At 51.4% G+C, this 16,684-nt stretch overlaps 1 protein-coding gene and 1 long non-coding RNA gene across 2 annotated transcripts; both read left to right on the top strand.

Moving 5' to 3' along the window:
* The first annotated feature begins 1,527 nt into the window (after nt 1-1,527).
* On the top strand, nt 1,528-2,518 carry LOC117441613 (uncharacterized). Its single transcript, XR_011642838.1, has 3 exons — nt 1,528-1,632; nt 1,751-1,816; nt 1,993-2,518. It is a non-coding gene; the product is annotated as an uncharacterized lncRNA (long non-coding RNA).
* Nucleotides 2,519-3,370: 852 nt separating this feature from the next.
* Nucleotides 3,371-13,771, top strand: tsen34 (TSEN34 tRNA splicing endonuclease subunit). The gene is made up of 5 exons (XM_034077678.2): nt 3,371-3,563; nt 4,010-4,483; nt 4,578-4,716; nt 4,869-5,147; nt 13,352-13,771. The coding sequence occupies exons 2-5, from the start codon at nt 4,145-4,147 to the stop codon at nt 13,555-13,557; spliced, it is 963 nt and encodes a 320-aa protein (XP_033933569.1). The 5' UTR covers nt 3,371-3,563; nt 4,010-4,144; the 3' UTR covers nt 13,558-13,771.
* The last annotated feature ends 2,913 nt before the right edge of the window (nt 13,772-16,684 follow it).

The following is a 16,684-nucleotide window of genomic DNA, read 5'->3' as shown; positions in this document are numbered from 1 at the left end:
GTGACGTGAAGTCATGTGACCGTGCTGTAGTTCCTTTATAGCCCAACATTAGCCTCCTTTAGCTTAGCGGTGGTGACGTGAAGTCATGTGACCGTGCTGTAGTTCCTTTATAGCCCAACATTAGCCACCTTTAGCTTAGCGGTGGTGACGTGAAGTCATGTGACCGTGCTGTAGTTCCTTTATAGCCCAACATTAGCCTCCTTTAGCTTAGCGGTGGTGACGTGAAGTCATGTGACCGTGCTGTAGTTCCTTTATAGCCCAACATTAGCCACCTTTAGCTTAGCGGTGGTGACGTGAAGTCATGTGACCGTGCTGTAGTTCCTTTATAGCCCAACATTAGCCTCCTTTAGCTTAGCGGTGGTGACGTGAAGTCATGTGACCGTGCTGTAGTTCCTTTATAGCCCAACATTAGCCGCCTTTAGCTTAGCGGTGGTGACGTGAAGTCATGTGACCGTGCTGTAGTTCCTTTATAGCCCAACATTAGCCACCTTTAGCTTAGCGGTGGTGACGTGAAGTCATGTGACCGTGCTGTAGTTCCTTTATAGCCCAACATTAGCCGCCTTTAGCTTAGCGGTGGTGACGTGAAGTCATGTGACCGTGCTGTAGTTCCTTTATAGCCCAACATTAGCCACCTTTAGCTTAGCGGTGGTGACGTGAAGTCATGTGACCGTGCTGTAGTTCCTTTATAGCCCAACATTAGCCTCCTTTAGCTTAGCGGTGGTGACGTGAAGTCATGTGACCGTGCTGTAGTTCCTTTATAGCCCAACATTAGCCTCCTTTAGCTTAGCGGTGGTGACGTGAAGTCATGTGACCGTGCTGTAGTTCCTTTATAGCCCAACATTAGCCGCCTTTAGCTTAGCTGTGGTGACGTGAAGTCATGTGACCGTGTTGTAGTTCCTTTATAGCCCAACATTAGCCTCCTTTAGCTTAGCGGTGGTGACGTGAAGTCATGTGACCGTGTTGTAGTTCCTTTATAGCCCAACATTAGCCTCCTTTAGCTTAGCGGTGGTGACGTGAAGTCATGTGACCGTGCTGTAGTTCCTTTATAGCCCAACATTAGCCGCCTTTAGCTTAGCTGTGGTGACGTGAAGTCATGTGACCGTGCTGTAGTTCCTTTATAGCCCAACATTAGCCTCCTTTAGCTTAGCTGTGGTGACGTGAAGTCATGTGACCGTGCTGTAGTTCCTTTATAGCCCAACATTAGCCACCTTTAGCTTAGCGGTGGTGACGTGAAGTCATGTGACCGTGTTGTAGTTCCTTTATAGCCCAACATTAGCCACCTTTAGCTTAGCGGTGGTGACGTGAAGTAATGTGACCGTGCTGTAGTTCCTTTATAGCCCAACTTTAGCCACCTTTAGCTTAGCGGTGGTGAAGTCATGTGACCGTGCTGTAGTTCCTTTATAGCCCAACTTTAGCCACCTTTAGCTTAGCGGTGGTGAAGTCATGTGACCGTGCTGTAGTTCCTTTATAGGAATATATATCATTTTTTAATACATTATTTTATAATTTCTTATAATTCTGCAGGAGGTGAAAACTGACCCTCCGTCTGACCCCGCCCCCGTCAGCAACAACCAATCAGAGCCAAGCATCGGAGAAACCGAGACCGACAAGAAGATCAAGAACTTAAAAAAGGTGAAGAAGAGATGAAGTTTATATCTATCAACATCGAGTGTGTTCTGAGCTGTGATTGGTTGCTGTTTTCTGAGCTGTGATTGGCCGCTGTGTTCTGAGCTGTGATTGGTCGTTACAGAAGCTGAAAGCGATCGAGGAGCTGAAGGAGCAGCAAACGTCTGGGAAAGTTCTCCAGAAGAACCAGGTGAGCCTCACTCTTTTAAATAAAACATGTTATTAATGTTTATATATATGAATGTTCCCATGATACCGTAAGATGTCTGAACCAGACATGTCCAATAAACTAAAGTAGTAACTGTGTGTATGACTTTACAGATGTTTAATAATATGTGAATCTGATGGTTTGTTTGTTTCGTTCAGCTGGAGAAGCTTCAGAAGGAGGATCAGCTGCTGCAGGAGCTGAAGGAGCTGCAGATCAGCCTGTAGACACACACTCACTCACTCACTCACTCACTCACTCACTCACTCACTCACTCACTCACTCACTCACACACACACTCACTCACTCACTCACTCACACACACACACACCAAAGAGAAAGTGTGTAAGAGACATTTTTGGGAGGACGGGTGAGGGGGCGGCTTTTGTTCACAGGTGTGTGTCCCTCACCACACACACAGACACACACACCGTTTCCTGCTTCCTGTTTTCATCCAGCTGTTTATCGCTGAGGGATTGGACTCATTCTTCTTCTGTGTTTGGAGGCTGCTGCAAGGCATTCTGGGAAATGTAGTTGTGTGTGTTAATGAAATAAAAGATTTTACACTGCAGAGTAAAAAAAACCTCAGACCGAAAACGGATTATTTCCCAACATGTTGAAAAGTTCCTTTAACATGCTGTGTGTGTGTGTGTGTGTGTGTGTGTGTGTGTGTGTGTGTGTGTGTGTGTGTGTGTGTGTGTGTGTGTGTGTGTGTGTGTGTGTGTGTGTGTGTGTGTGTGTGTGTGTGTGTGTGTGTGTGTGTGTGTGTGTGTGTGTGTGTGTGTGTGTGTGTGTGTGTGTGTGACAGAAAAGCCCTGTTGCTATGCAACTTCTGTACAGATGCTGAAGCCGTTGTTCCTTTCAGAATAAAAGCCTGAATCCAGTTGTTCCTGTGTTGACCTGTTCTCACTGTGGGTTCACCGTGCTTTAGACATGAAGGCAGGGTTCGAGTTATGTGGGAGCCAATGGGAGCTGAGCTGCCATGAGGAGGGGTCTGAGCTGCCATGAGGAGGGGTCTGAGCTGCCATGAGGAGGGGTCTGAGCTGCCATGAGGAGGGGTCTGAGCTGCCATGAGGAGGGGTCTGAGCTGCCATGAGGAGGGGTCTGAGCTGCCATGAGGAGGGGTCTGAGCTGCCATGAGGAGGGGTCTGAGCTGCCATGGACGCAGTGAAATCATACATCTGTGGGGGTCGCTAAAACATTACTAGCAACCATCATTTAAATAATGCATGTGTCAATGTAATGGGTTACAGTTTATAACCCTGCATAAAGTGACATGACGTCTTAATGAATAAATATTACATTTAATGATCAGTTTATCTTCACTTTACTACATCATTTTAGTATTCATCTTAAAAAACAGCACTTTAGTTACAAATCATAATGTTTATAGATCAATTAGAGATGATCAGCTGTTGATTGAGATGCAGTCAAATGTAAAAAAATATAGATACAGTTGTGAATTATTAACTCCGCCCCTCTGAGAGGAGCCGGTGAATATATATCTAACCCCGCCCCGCTGAGAGGAGTCGGTGAGCCGATCTAGCCCCGCTGAGAGGAGCCGGGCGGTGAGCAGATCTACAGCTGAAGCCTCGCGCTTTCTTTAACTCTCAGCTCATGTTGTTTGTTTGTTTATCACATTGTTTACTGTAGTTCAAACCGTTAGAGAACTACAACCGAGAGGCTTCATAACGCGGAGCAGCGCGTGAAAGGGAACACGTGCTCCCTGCGGGTAAGCTAACAGCTACAGCTAATAAACAACTGTAGATTCAGAAAGTACCCGGATCAGCCTACTGAGCATGCGCAGTGGAGTTCCGCTCTGTCAGAGTAATTTAATTTAAATATCCTGTCTTTTTATATTTAAATATGAATACCATTGTTCTGAAGTACTTGCCATACTGATGCTCTGTATCACCAAGTCCACTGAGACTCATTCAACATCTGTGATATTGGGCTAGATAAATAAACAAGACCCCCAAGCCAGTGCTTGTATTTACCTGCACATCTCAAACCATCCGCGTGCACTGTTTGATCAGCTCCGTGTCCTTTCTATATGCATTGTGCTCTGTTGGAGGAGCCTCCATGTCTGCTCTGTAGATGCTACATGGTGAGAGACCCTGGAGTTACTGCTGATTAACCCAACTTGCTGTAACTGTGTACATGTCCCGTCCTCTGCAGGTGGGCTCCTCCAGGTGGGCTCCTCCAGGTGGGCTCCTCCAGGTGAGCTCCTCCAGGTGGGCTCCTCCAGGTGAGCTGGAGACTGCTGGACATCTCCGGCACTCTGGGGTCTCAACCTCTCCGGACCAGGACTCCATGACGGACCATAAAGCCTCCGTACCTGCACAGACTGAGGGGATGGAGCAGGGCCCCCCTCAGGTGCTGGGGGTCAGTGACTCCGCCCCCCCTCAGGTGCTGGGGGTCAGTGACTCCGCCCCCCCTCAGGTGCTGGGGGTCAGCAGGTGTGACTCCGCCCCCCTGCTGTGGAGAGATCAGGACCTGAGGGCAGTGAGGGGGCGGGGCCTGGTGGGGGCGCTGTTAGGAGCCCTGCCTCGGACCCCCCGACAGAACGGGAGGCTGGGGAGACCCCTGCTGCTGCTGCCAGAGGAGGAGCGGCTGCTAGCAGAGCTACACGCTACGGCTAATGCTAACCAGGTGAGTGTACCTGTACACCACACACACCTGGTTAGCAGCAGGTCAACTCACCTGGTTACCTGCTGCTAACCAGGTGTGTGTTGTGTGCACCCAGGGTGGAGGGGGGGTGCAGCTCAGTCTGCAGGTGAAGCAGCACCTGGAGGAGCAGGAGAGGAGCTTGGAGGAGCAGAGAGTCCTCGCTCTGCAGGACAGGAAGTCAGCGCTGCTGCACGCCATGACATCATCACACACAGGTTAGAGCAGTGACATCATCACATCCTGGTCCTGCTCCTGGAGTGGAGTGCACCGGCTGGGCGTAATAAAGTAGTTCTTAACGTCGGGCTGAGGTACGTCTGACTTAGTGGTTCGAGTGCACCAAGCCTGACTGGTCACTCCTCCCCCGCAGGTTCTTTGGGCCCCTCAGAGGCCCTGCGCGGCCGCCTGGAGGCCCTGCACCGCAGCTTTACCTTCCCCCGGGGGGCGATGGCAGTACAGCTGAGCACGGCAAGGGCGGGGCTTCATCACTGCCACGAGGACCGGGCCTTCCTCAGGGCCCAGCAGCCAATCACAGCGCAGCACGACTCCAAAGCCGCCGCCAGGTACCAGGTGTTCAGAGACCTGAGGGGGCGGGGCTTCTACCTGACATCAGCCGGGAAGTTCGGAGGAGACTTCCTGGTTTACCCAGGTGAGAGGGGGCGGGACAAATACACACAAAATACAAGAGAGTGTTTAGAAGTGAAGACAAAACTACAACAACAACAACAACACCACCACCAGAACCACCTGAGTTCTACACCATGTTCTTCATACCATGACCTCTTAACCAATAGAAACCCTCACAGACCACCTGACTCCTAAATATCAGAACGGCCTGCTCAGCGCTCCAACAGCAACGCATGACGGCTCCAACAGCAACGCATGACAGCTCCAACAGCAACGCATGACAGCTCCAACAGCTCCAACAGCAACGCATGACGGCTCCAACAGCAACGCATGACAGCTCCAACAGCTCCAACAGCAACACATGACAGCTCCAACAGCAACGCATGACAGCTCCAACAGCAACGCATGACAGCTCCAACAGCAACGCATGACGGCTCCAACAGCAACGCATGACAGCTCCAACAGCTCCAACAGCAACACATGACAGCTCCAACAGCAACGCATGACAGCTCCAACAGCAACGCATGACAGCTCCAACAGCAACGCATGACGGCTCCAACAGCAACGCATGACAGCTCCAACAGCTCCAACAGCAACACATGACAGCTCCAACAGCAACGCATGACAGCTCCAACAGCAACACATGACAGCTCCAACAGCAACGCATGACAACTCCAACAGCAACGCATGACAACTCCAACAGCAACGCATGACAACTCCAACAGCAACGCATGACAGCTCCAACAGCAACGCATGACAACTCCAACAGCAACACATGACAGCTCCAACAGCAACGCATGACAACTCCAACAGCAACGCATGACAGCTCCAACAGCAACGCATGACAGCTCCAACAGCAACGCATGACAGCTCCAACAGCAACGCATGACAGCTCCAACAGCAACGCATGACAGCTCCAACAGCAACACATGACAGCTCCAACAGCAACACATGACAGCTCCAACAGCAACGCATGACAGCTCCAACAGCAACGCATGACAGCTCCAACAGCAACGCATGACAGCTCCAACAGCAACGCATGACAGCTCCAACAGCAACGCATGACAGCTCCAACAGCAACACATGACAGCTCCAACAGCAACGCATGACAGCTCCAACAGCAACGCATGACAGCTCCAACAGCAACGCATGACAGCTCCAACAGCAACGCATGACAGCTCCAACAGCAACGCATGACGGCTCCAACAGCAACACATGACGGCTCCAACAGCAACACATGACGGCTCCAACAGCAACACATGACAGCTCCAACAGCAACGCATGACAGCTCCAACAGCAACGCATGACAGCTCCAACAGCAACGCATGACAGCTCCAACAGCAACGCATGACAGCTCCAACAGCAACACATGACAGCTCCAACAGCTCCAACAGCAACACATGACAGCTCCAACAGCAACGCATGACAGCTCCAACAGCAACGCATGACAGCTCCAACAGCAACACATGACAGCTCCAACAGCAACGCATGACAGCTCCAACAGCAACACATGACAGCTCCAACAGCAACACATGACGGCTCCAACAGCAACGCATGACAGCTCCAACAGCAACACATGACAGCTCCAACAGCAACACATGACAGCTCCAACAGCAACACATGACAGCTCCAACAGCAACGCATGACAGCTCGAACAGCAACACATGACAGCTCCAACAGCAACACATGACAGCTCCAACAGCAACAAATGACAGCTCCAACAGCAACACATGACAGCTCCAACAGCAACACATGACAGCTCCAACAGCAACACATGACCGCTCCAACAGCAACACATGACAGCTCCAACAGCAACACATGACAGCTCCAACAGCTCCAACAGCAACACATGACAGCTCCAACAGCAACGCATGACGGCTCCAACAGCAACACATGACAGCTCCAACAGCAACACATGACAGCTCCAACAGCAACGCATGACAGCTCCAACAGCAACGCATGACAGCTCCAACAGCAACACATGACAGCTCCAACAGCAACACATGACAGCTCCAACAGCAACGCATGACGGCTCCAACAGCAACACATGACAGCTCCAACAGCAACACATGACAGCTCCAACAGCAACGCATGACAGCTCCAACAGCAACACATGACAGCTCCAACAGCAACGCATGACAGCTCCAACAGCAACACATGACAGCTCCAACAGCAACGCATGACAGCTCCAACAGCAACACATGACAGCTCCAACAGCAACGCATGACAGCTCCAACAGCAACACATGACAGCTCCAACAGCAACGCATGACGGCTCCAACAGCAACACATGACGGCTCCAACAGCAACACATGACAGCTCCAACAGCAACGCATGACAGCTCCAACAGCAACGCATGACGGCTCCAACAGCAACACATGACAGCTCCAACAGCAACGCATGACGGCTCCAACAGCAACACATGACAGCTCCAACAGCAACGCATGACAGCTCCCACAGCAACGCATGACAGCTCCAACAGCAACGCATGACGGCTCCAACAGCAACACATGACAGCTCCAACAGCAACGCATGACAGCTCCCACAGCAACGCATGACAGCTCCAACAGCAACGCATGACGGCTCCAAGTTTAACATGAATTCAACATCAAGCACAAGTTCATTATTTACACTGTTTAATAACCAGGTGTGACCCCTACAAAGTTGGTAGTGTTGTGAAAAGTGACACAGTGGGAATCACAGCTAAAGAGGTTTATCGAGCAATTGAACAGCTAGCTGATAACAAAGCATGCGGCTCTGACCGAATCACTGCAGAGCACCTTAAACTGGCAAGCCCGAAGGTTGCAGTTCTTCTTGCCATTTGTTTTACCGGCCTCATGACTCATGGTATGTTGCCAGACTCCATGTTGACGGTTACCTTGGTCCCTGTCATTAAGGACAAAGCGGGCAAGGTAGGGAGCTTGGATAACTATAGACCAAGTGCTCTGGCCAGTGTGTTATCCAAAGTCCTGGAAAGAATTTTGTTGGATAGACTATGTTCTTATTTATGTACCTCAGATAACCAGTTTGGCTTCAAGGCTAAGCATGGTACTGAGCTATGCATCTATGCTTTGAAGGAAATGGTAGAAACATATAGAAGACAGAATTCCACTGTTCTGATTGGTTTCATTGATGCCTCTAAGGCTTTTGACCGAGTTAACCATCATAAACTGTTTTTAAAATTGAGACAAAGAGGTGTGCCCAACAGTATAATTAGGATCCTGGCTTATTGGTATGCCAACCAGAGCATGCGGATCAAATGGGGGAATGCAGTCTCGGCGCCATTTGGTGTTGGTAATGGAGTCCGCCAGGGGGGGCTCCTCTCACCGAGCCTTTTTAATATCTATATGAATGATCAGATGATTTAAGTGTCTGTAAAACAGGGTGTGTGATTGGTCATGTGATTGTAAACCATCTTATGTATGCCGATGATCTGGCAATTGTTTCTCCTAGCAGTGCTGGTTTTCAACAGTTGCTAAATGTTTGTTCTGATTATGGAGTCAAATTTGACGTTAAATACAATGCTAAGAAGAGCGCTGTAATGATCTGTAGAGCAACAGGGGATAAGAACCTTTGTTTTCCAACATTCTACCTGTCAGGACAGGTGCTGTCTGTTTGCTGTAACACGAAGTATCTGCTGTCTGTTTGCTGTGACACGAAGTATCTGGGACACATCATCACAGATGAAATGGCTGATGATGATGACATGTATAGACAGCGGCGTGTCTTATATATACAAGCCAACATGTTGGCTAGAAAATTCTCTTGGTGTTCAGATGAGGTTAAGGTGAACCTCTTTAGAGCGTATTGCACTCCTCTCTATACTGCCCCCTTGTGGCTCAAGTATAAGAAGGCGAGCCTCCGGAAGCTCCAGGTTGCATATAATGACTGTTTGCGTATACTGCTTAGAAAACCAAGGTGGTGCAGTGCAAGTGAAATGTTCTGTAATGCTGAGTCAACACGTTCCATGCTCTCTTGAGAGGTCTGATGTACAAATTCATCTGTCGATTGAATGTTTCTCATAACTCTGTCATTATGCTGCTTTCAAATCCGTGTCTCAGTGCTGTACGATACCAGTCACCTCTGTGGAAACATTGGTATGGCTGCCTTTTTTTAGTTTGTATTTGAGTGTTGTATGTTTTGTAATAATGGACCAAGAGTCTCTTTAAATAAAGATGATGATGATGAATATAACGCTGGGTTACGTATTGTAACCCAGTGTTATATTAACACAGGCTCCGCCCTCTACTGGACTCTATGGGTACAGTGGGTGGAGCCCGGATGTATACGCGTACTGTCGTCCAACAACACCATTCCACCCTACTGCCCCTGACCGGCTTTTCTGAGACGAGACCCTCTGTCTGATGTTCCTCAGGGAGGGTTCCTGACGTCTGGTTCTCTTCTTAGCGGCTAGATCTCCATGGTAACTGATGCTGAGCGGCTAGCCTGCCCCGGAGCAGGTTGGGTTGCAGGCTAAGAGCTCAACTCAGTGAAAGCACCGCCTGCTGACCAATCAGAGCTCAGTGTGCGGAGTTCAAAGTCATATCACAGGAGAAAGGAAAGACGGCCGGCAGAAATCACGTCTGTGTGAACGTGAGCATGAACATCACCTCCGTCTCCAGAGCAGTCTGACTGTTAGAACATCAGCGTCAAGAAAGCTCTTAAATATCTGCCTCAGCATCAGAACCCGGATCAGAGTACACTAAGTCCAGTCAGCATCAGTACCCGGATCAGAGTACACTGAGTCCAGTCAGCATCAGTACCCGGATCAGAGTACACTAAGTCCAGTCAGCATCAGTACCCGGATCAGAGTACACTAAGTCCAGTCAGCATCAGTACCCGGATCAGAGTACACTAAGTCCAGTCAGCATCAGTACCCGGATCAGAGTACACTAAGTACAGTCAGCATCAGTACCCGGGTCAGAGTACACTAAGTCCAGTCAGCATCAGTACCCGGATCAGAGTACACTAAGTCCAGTCAGCATCAGTACCCGGATCAGAGTACACTAAGTACAGTCAGCATCAGTACCCGGATCAGAGTACACTAAGTACAGTCAGCATCAGGACCCGGATCAGAGTACACTGAGTCCAGTCAGCATCAGTACCCGGATCAGAGTACACTGAGTCCAGTCAGCATCAGTACCCGGATCAGAGTACACTAAGTCCAGTCAGCATCAGTACCCGGATCAGAGTACACTAAGTACAGTCAGCATCAGTACCCGGGTCAGAGTACACTAAGTCCAGTCAGCATCAGTACCCGGATCAGAGTACACTAAGTCCAGTCAGCATCAGTACCCGGATCAGAGTACACTAAGTCCAGTCAGCATCAGTACCCGGGTCAGAGTACACTAAGTCCAGTCAGCATCAGTACCCGGGTCAGAGTACACTAAGTCCAGTCAGCATCAGTACCCGGATCAGAGTACACTAAGTCCAGTCAGCATCAGTACCCGGATCAGAGTACACTAAGTCCAGTCAGCATCAGTACCCGGATCAGAGTACACTAAGTACAGTCAGCATCAGTACCCGGGTCAGAGTACACTAAGTCCAGTCAGCATCAGTACCCGGATCAGAGTACACTAAGTACAGTCAGCATCAGTACCCGGGTCAGAGTACACTAAGTCCAGTCAGCATCAGTACCCGGATCAGAGTACACTAAGTCCAGTCAGCATCAGTACCCGGATCAGAGTACACTAAGTCCAGTCAGCATCAGTACCCGGATCAGAGTACACTAAGTACAGTCAGCATCAGTACCCGGGTCAGAGTACACTAAGTCCAGTCAGCATCAGTACCCGGATCAGAGTACACTAAGTCCAGTCAGCATCAGTACCCGGATCAGAGTACACTAAGTCCAGTCAGCATCAGTACCCGGGTCAGAGTACACTAAGTCCAGTCAGCATCAGTACCCGGGTCAGAGTACACTAAGTCCAGTCAGCATCAGTACCCGGATCAGAGTACACTGAGTCCAGTCAGCATCAGTACCCGGATCAGAGTACACTGAGTCCAGTCAGCATCAGTACCCGGATCAGAGTACACTGAGTCCAGTCAGCATCAGAACCCGGATCAGAGTACACTGAGTCCAGTCAGCATCAGTACCCGGATCAGAGTACACTAAGTCCAGTCAGCATCAGTACCCGGATCAGAGTACACTAAGTCCAGTCAGCATCAGTAACCCGGATCAGAGTACACTGAGTCCAGTCAGCATCAGTACCCGGATCAGAGTACACTAAGTCCAGTCAGCATCAGTACCCGGATCAGAGTACACTAAGTCCAGTCAGCATCAGTACCCGGATCAGAGTACACTGAGTCCAGTCAGCATCAGTACCCGGATCAGAGTACACTAAGTCCAGTCAGCATCAGTACCCGGATCAGAGTACACTAGTCCAGTCAGCATCAGTACCCGGATCAGAGTACACTAAGTCCAGTCAGCATCAGTACCCGGATCAGAGTACACTAAGTCCAGTCAGCATCAGTACCCGGATCAGAGTACACTAAGTCCAGTCAGCATCAGTACCCGGATCAGAGTACACTGAGTCCAGTCAGCATCAGTACCCGGATCAGAGTACACGAAGTCCAGTCAGCATCAGTACCCGGATCAGAGTACACTAAGTCCAGTCAGCATCAGTACCCGGATCAGAGCACACTAAGTCCAGTCAGCATCAGTACCCGGATCAGAGTACACTGAGTCCAGTCAGCATCAGTACCCGGATCAGAGTACACTAAGTCCAGTCAGCATCAGTACCCGGATCAGAGTACACTGAGTCCAGTCAGCATCAGTACCCGGATCAGAGTACACTAAGTCCAGTCAGCATCAGTACCCGGATCAGAGTACACTGAGTCCAGTCAGCATCAGTACCCGGATCAGAGTACACTAAGTCCAGTCAGCATCAGTACCCGGATCAGAGTACACTAAGTCCAGTCAGCATCAGTACCCGGATCAGAGTACACTAAGTCCAGTCAGCATCAGTACCCGGATCAGAGTACACTGAGTCCAGTCAGCATCAGTACCCGGATCAGAGTACACTGAGTCCAGTCAGCATCAGTACCCCGGATCAGAGTACACTAAGTCCAGTCAGCATCAGTACCCGGATCAGAGCACACTAAGTCCAGTCAGCATCAGTACCCGGATCAGAGTACACTGAGTCCAGTCAGCATCAGTACCCGGATCAGAGTACACTAAGTCCAGTCAGCATCAGTACCCGGATCAGAGTACACTGAGTCCAGTCAGCATCAGTACCCGGATCAGAGTACACTAAGTCCAGTCAGCATCAGTACCCGGATCAGAGTACACTGAGTCCAGTCAGCATCAGTACCCGGATCAGAGTACACTGAGTCCAGTCAGCATCAGTACCCGGATCAGAGTACACTAAGTCCAGTCAGCATCAGTACCCGGATCAGAGTACACTGAGTCCAGTCAGCATCAGTACCCGGATCAGAGTACACTGAGTCCAGTCAGCATCAGTACCCGGATCAGAGTACACTAAGTCCAGTCCGCGGCACATCACTTCATGATGTATCACATGTCTCTGATCCGAGTCCCTGAGCGTGTCTGGCCGCGCAGCACTCTCAGCGCCACAGACTGGATGAAGCATTATGTCAGCAACACGTTGAGGAAACTCTGAGTCAGAGGTGATGAGAGTCAGACGGTGTGTTAGACGGCCGTGACATCATGAACCTGCTGATGGACGCATTCCAACACTCGCTCTGCTCCAGCTGTGTTCACCTTGCAGCTGCAGCTCTGAGGCTTTGATCCTGATAAAGGGTTCGAGTCATGTTTAAAGTGTAACTTCTTCATGTGTCTGATATTAGAGTTCACTTTCATTCAGGAAGTATGACGCTGCGCTGTCAGTAGCTTCTCCATGTCTGTGATTGGTCGAATGCTCCAGATCCCACCCCTCTCACGTGAACACCTAGCTAGATAGGACACGGCTGGCTGAGCGATCCACTTGATGACCCGCGTGGTAGGACCGCTCAGCGAGAGCGCGTGTTCTGGATCAGGCCGACCGGCTAACTCCAACACATCAGGTTAGGTTGACCCGGCCTCGTAGCACAGGCCTCTGGTCAACCAGGTGTGTAATAAGGTTTAATTTAATAATGTAATACTAATTATAAGGTTTAATAAGTGTTTGAGCGCTTTGAGCACCAGGAAAAGCACTTTATAAATGTAATTTATTATTATTATTAACAAGCAGGTGTTTCCCCCCCCCCCCCCCCCCCCCCCCCCCTACAGGTGACCCCCTGCGGTTCCACGCTCACTTCATCGCGGTCGTCCTCTCTCTGGACTCGTCTCTGTCTCCGCTCGACGTCCTGGCCATCGCTCGGCTGGGTTCCAACGTGAAGAAGACGGTTCTGCTGTGCTCCCCGGGGGGCGTCCAGTACCCGGGGGGGGCGGGGGGCGTCCAGTACACCTCGCTGCAGTGGAGCGGCATGGTGTAGACCCCACCCCCCCAAAAAGACATTGGACTCCTTTGTTTACCTCATAGTGACATCACTGTGGAACCCTCGCGCTCCTATTGGCTAGCGCTCCTACACATTGTACGTGAAGGACTAAGGGGCGGGACATCTCTAAGCTGTTGACCAATCAGAGCAGTGTAAATAAATGCAGATGTGATGACGAGTGACCCTGAGGAATAAATCTGACCTGATTTCATGTTTTGTTTTAAATCCACTTGTCTCTGTCCTGAAACACACCGAGTCTGTTTGTGTCCCCCATGTCCCCAATGAGTCACTTCGAACCCCCAAACAGGTCCCTGTAGCCCCCCCCCCTCTTCCAGCTGTTCCTAAGGACATGTCTCTGAAGTGTCCTGCTCCAAACCCCAAACATTACATTACATTACATTTAGCTGACGCTTTTATCCAAAGCGAGCATACCAGCGGACCCCCCCCCCTCTCTCTCTGTAGGCTCTGTCCATACCAGCGGACCCCCCCCCTCTCTCTCTGTAGGCTCTGTCCATACCAGGGGACCCCCCCCCTCTCTCTCTGTAGGCTCTGTCCATACCAGCGGACCCCCCCCCTCTCTCTCTGTAGGCTCTGTCCATACCAGCGGACCCCCCCCCCTCTCTCTCTGTAGGCTCTGTCCATACCAGCGGACCCCCCCCCCCCTCTCTCTCTGTAGGCTCTGTCCATACCAGGGGACCCCCCCCCTCTCTCTCTGTAGGCTCTGTCCATACCAGGGGACCCCCCCCCTCTCTCTGTAGGCTCTGTCCATACCAGGGGACCCCCCCCCCCTCTCTCTGTAGGCTCTGTCCATACCAGGGGACCCCCCCCCCCCTCTCTGTAGGCTCTGTCCATACCAGGGGACCCCCCCCCCTCTCTCTGTAGGCTCTGTCCATACCAGGGGACCCCCTCTCTCTCTGTAGGCTCTGTCCATACCAGGGGACCCCCCCCCCTCTCTCTCTGTAGGCTCTGTCCATACCAGGGGACCCCCCCCCCCCTCTCTCTCTGTAGGCTCTGTCCATACCAGGGGACCCCCCCCCCCTCTCTCTGTAGGCTCTGTCCATACCAGGGGACCCCCCCCCCCCCTCTCTCTCTGTAGGCTCTGTCCATACCAGGGGACCCCCCCCCCTCTCTCTCTGTAGGCTCTGTCCATACCAGGGGACCCCCCCCCCTCTCTCTCTGTAGGCTCTGTCCATACCAGGGGACCCCCCCCCCTCTCTCTCTGTAGGCTCTGTCCATACCAGGGGACCCCCCCCCCTCTCTCTCTGTAGGCTCTGTCCATACCAGGGGACCCCCCCCCCTCTCTCTGTAGGCTCTGTCCATACCAGGGGACCCCCCCCCCTCTCTCTCTGTAGGCTCTGTCCATCCCCGGGGACCCCCCCCCCCCTCTCTCTCTGTAGGCTCTGCCCATACCAGGGGCCCCCCCCCCCTCTCTCTGTAGGCTCTGTCCATACCAGGGGACCCCCCCCCCTCTCTCTCTGTAGGCTCTGTCCATACCAGGGGGCCCCCCCCCCCCTCTCTCTCTGTAGGCTCTGTCCATACCAGGGGACCCCCCCCCTCTCTCTCTGTAGGCTCTGTCCATACCAGGGGACCCCCCCCCCCCTCTCTCTCTGTAGGCTCTGTCCATACCAGGGGACCCCCCCCCCCTCTCTCTGTAGGCTCTGTCCATACCAGGGGACCCCCCCCCCTCTCTCTCTGTAGGCTCTGTCCATACCAGGGGACCCCCCCCCCTCTCTCTCTGTAGGCTCTGTCCATACCAGGGGACCCCCCCCCCTCTCTCTGTAGGCTCTGAGGGACAGAGCCTACAGAGAGAGAGCATACCAGGGGACCCCCCCCCCCCCCTCTCTGCCAGTGTCTTTATGCTCAACAACAGGATAGAAAACCTAAGACCCTCCTCCACACCCATGTTTGTGGAAACTGGGCATGGTCTCTGATGCACAGGACCAGACATATTCTATGGCTATGACCTAACCACCTCTTTGAGGCCTCAGTGTGTTCCTCCTTAAGTCCGGAGCCCCCCCCTCTCTTATCAGAGAGTAAGGCATAAGTCCTTACAGGTCTTTCACTCCACTTAACAAACCACTTGTGTTTTTCCCTCAAGAGGAAAAATGTCCCTTTAAACCCTCCTCACCCCGGTCCTCCCCTGCACTCCGTAAGCTGAAGCAACCGGCCGCCAGCTTGAACGCCTCACCATGAAATCATCCCTCACAAACTCCATCTCACTGCCTACAGAGACCATCTTCACCGACCCCTCCCGTAACCCCCGGACCCTCTTCTCCACCGTCAACAAGCTCCTCAAACCCCGTGCTGACACCCTCCCTTCCTCCACTTCCACTCTATGCACTTCATTCCTCCACTTCCACTCTATGCACTTCATTCCTCCACTTCCACTCTATGCACTTCATTCCTCCACTTCCACTCTATGCACTTCATTCCTCCACTTCCACTCTATGCACTTCATTCCTCCACTTCCACTCTATGCACTTCATTCCTCCACTTCCACTCTATGCACTTCATTCCTCCACTTCCACTCTATGCACTTCATTCCTCCACTTCCACTCTATGCACTTCATTCCTCCACTTCCACTCTATGCACTTCATTCCTCCACTTCCACTCTATGCACTTCATTCCTCCACTTCCACTCTATGCACTTCATTCCTCCACTTCCACTCTATGCACTTCATTCCTCCACTTCCACTCTATGCACTTCATTCCTCCACTTCCACTCTATGCACTTCATTCCTCCACTTCCACTCTATGCACTTCATTCCTCCACTTCCACTCTATGCACTTCATTCCTCCACTTCCACTCTATGCACTTCATTCCTCCACTTCCACTCTATGCACTTCATTCCTCCACTTCCACTCTATGCACTTCATTCCTCCACTTCCACTCTATGCACTTCATTCCTCCAGTTTTTCTCTGACAAAATCACTGCCATTAATCTCTCCCTATCCGCTGCATCTGACACACACACATCCCACTTCATCTCCCTCAACAACCACTCCTCTCCCACAGCTTCAGTCACCCAAGGTGTTCCCCAAGGTTCAGTACTCGGCCCCCTCCTCTTCATCATCTACATCCTCCCCCTTGGTCAGATTCTCCGCCAATACAACCTGGACTTT

Source organism: Pseudochaenichthys georgianus, unplaced genomic scaffold (genome assembly GCF_902827115.2).
Source record: "Pseudochaenichthys georgianus unplaced genomic scaffold, fPseGeo1.2 scaffold_1832_arrow_ctg1, whole genome shotgun sequence".
Classification (NCBI taxonomy): domain Eukaryota; kingdom Metazoa; phylum Chordata; class Actinopteri; order Perciformes; family Channichthyidae; genus Pseudochaenichthys; species Pseudochaenichthys georgianus.
This window is presented reverse-complemented; position numbering and strand designations above follow the sequence as displayed.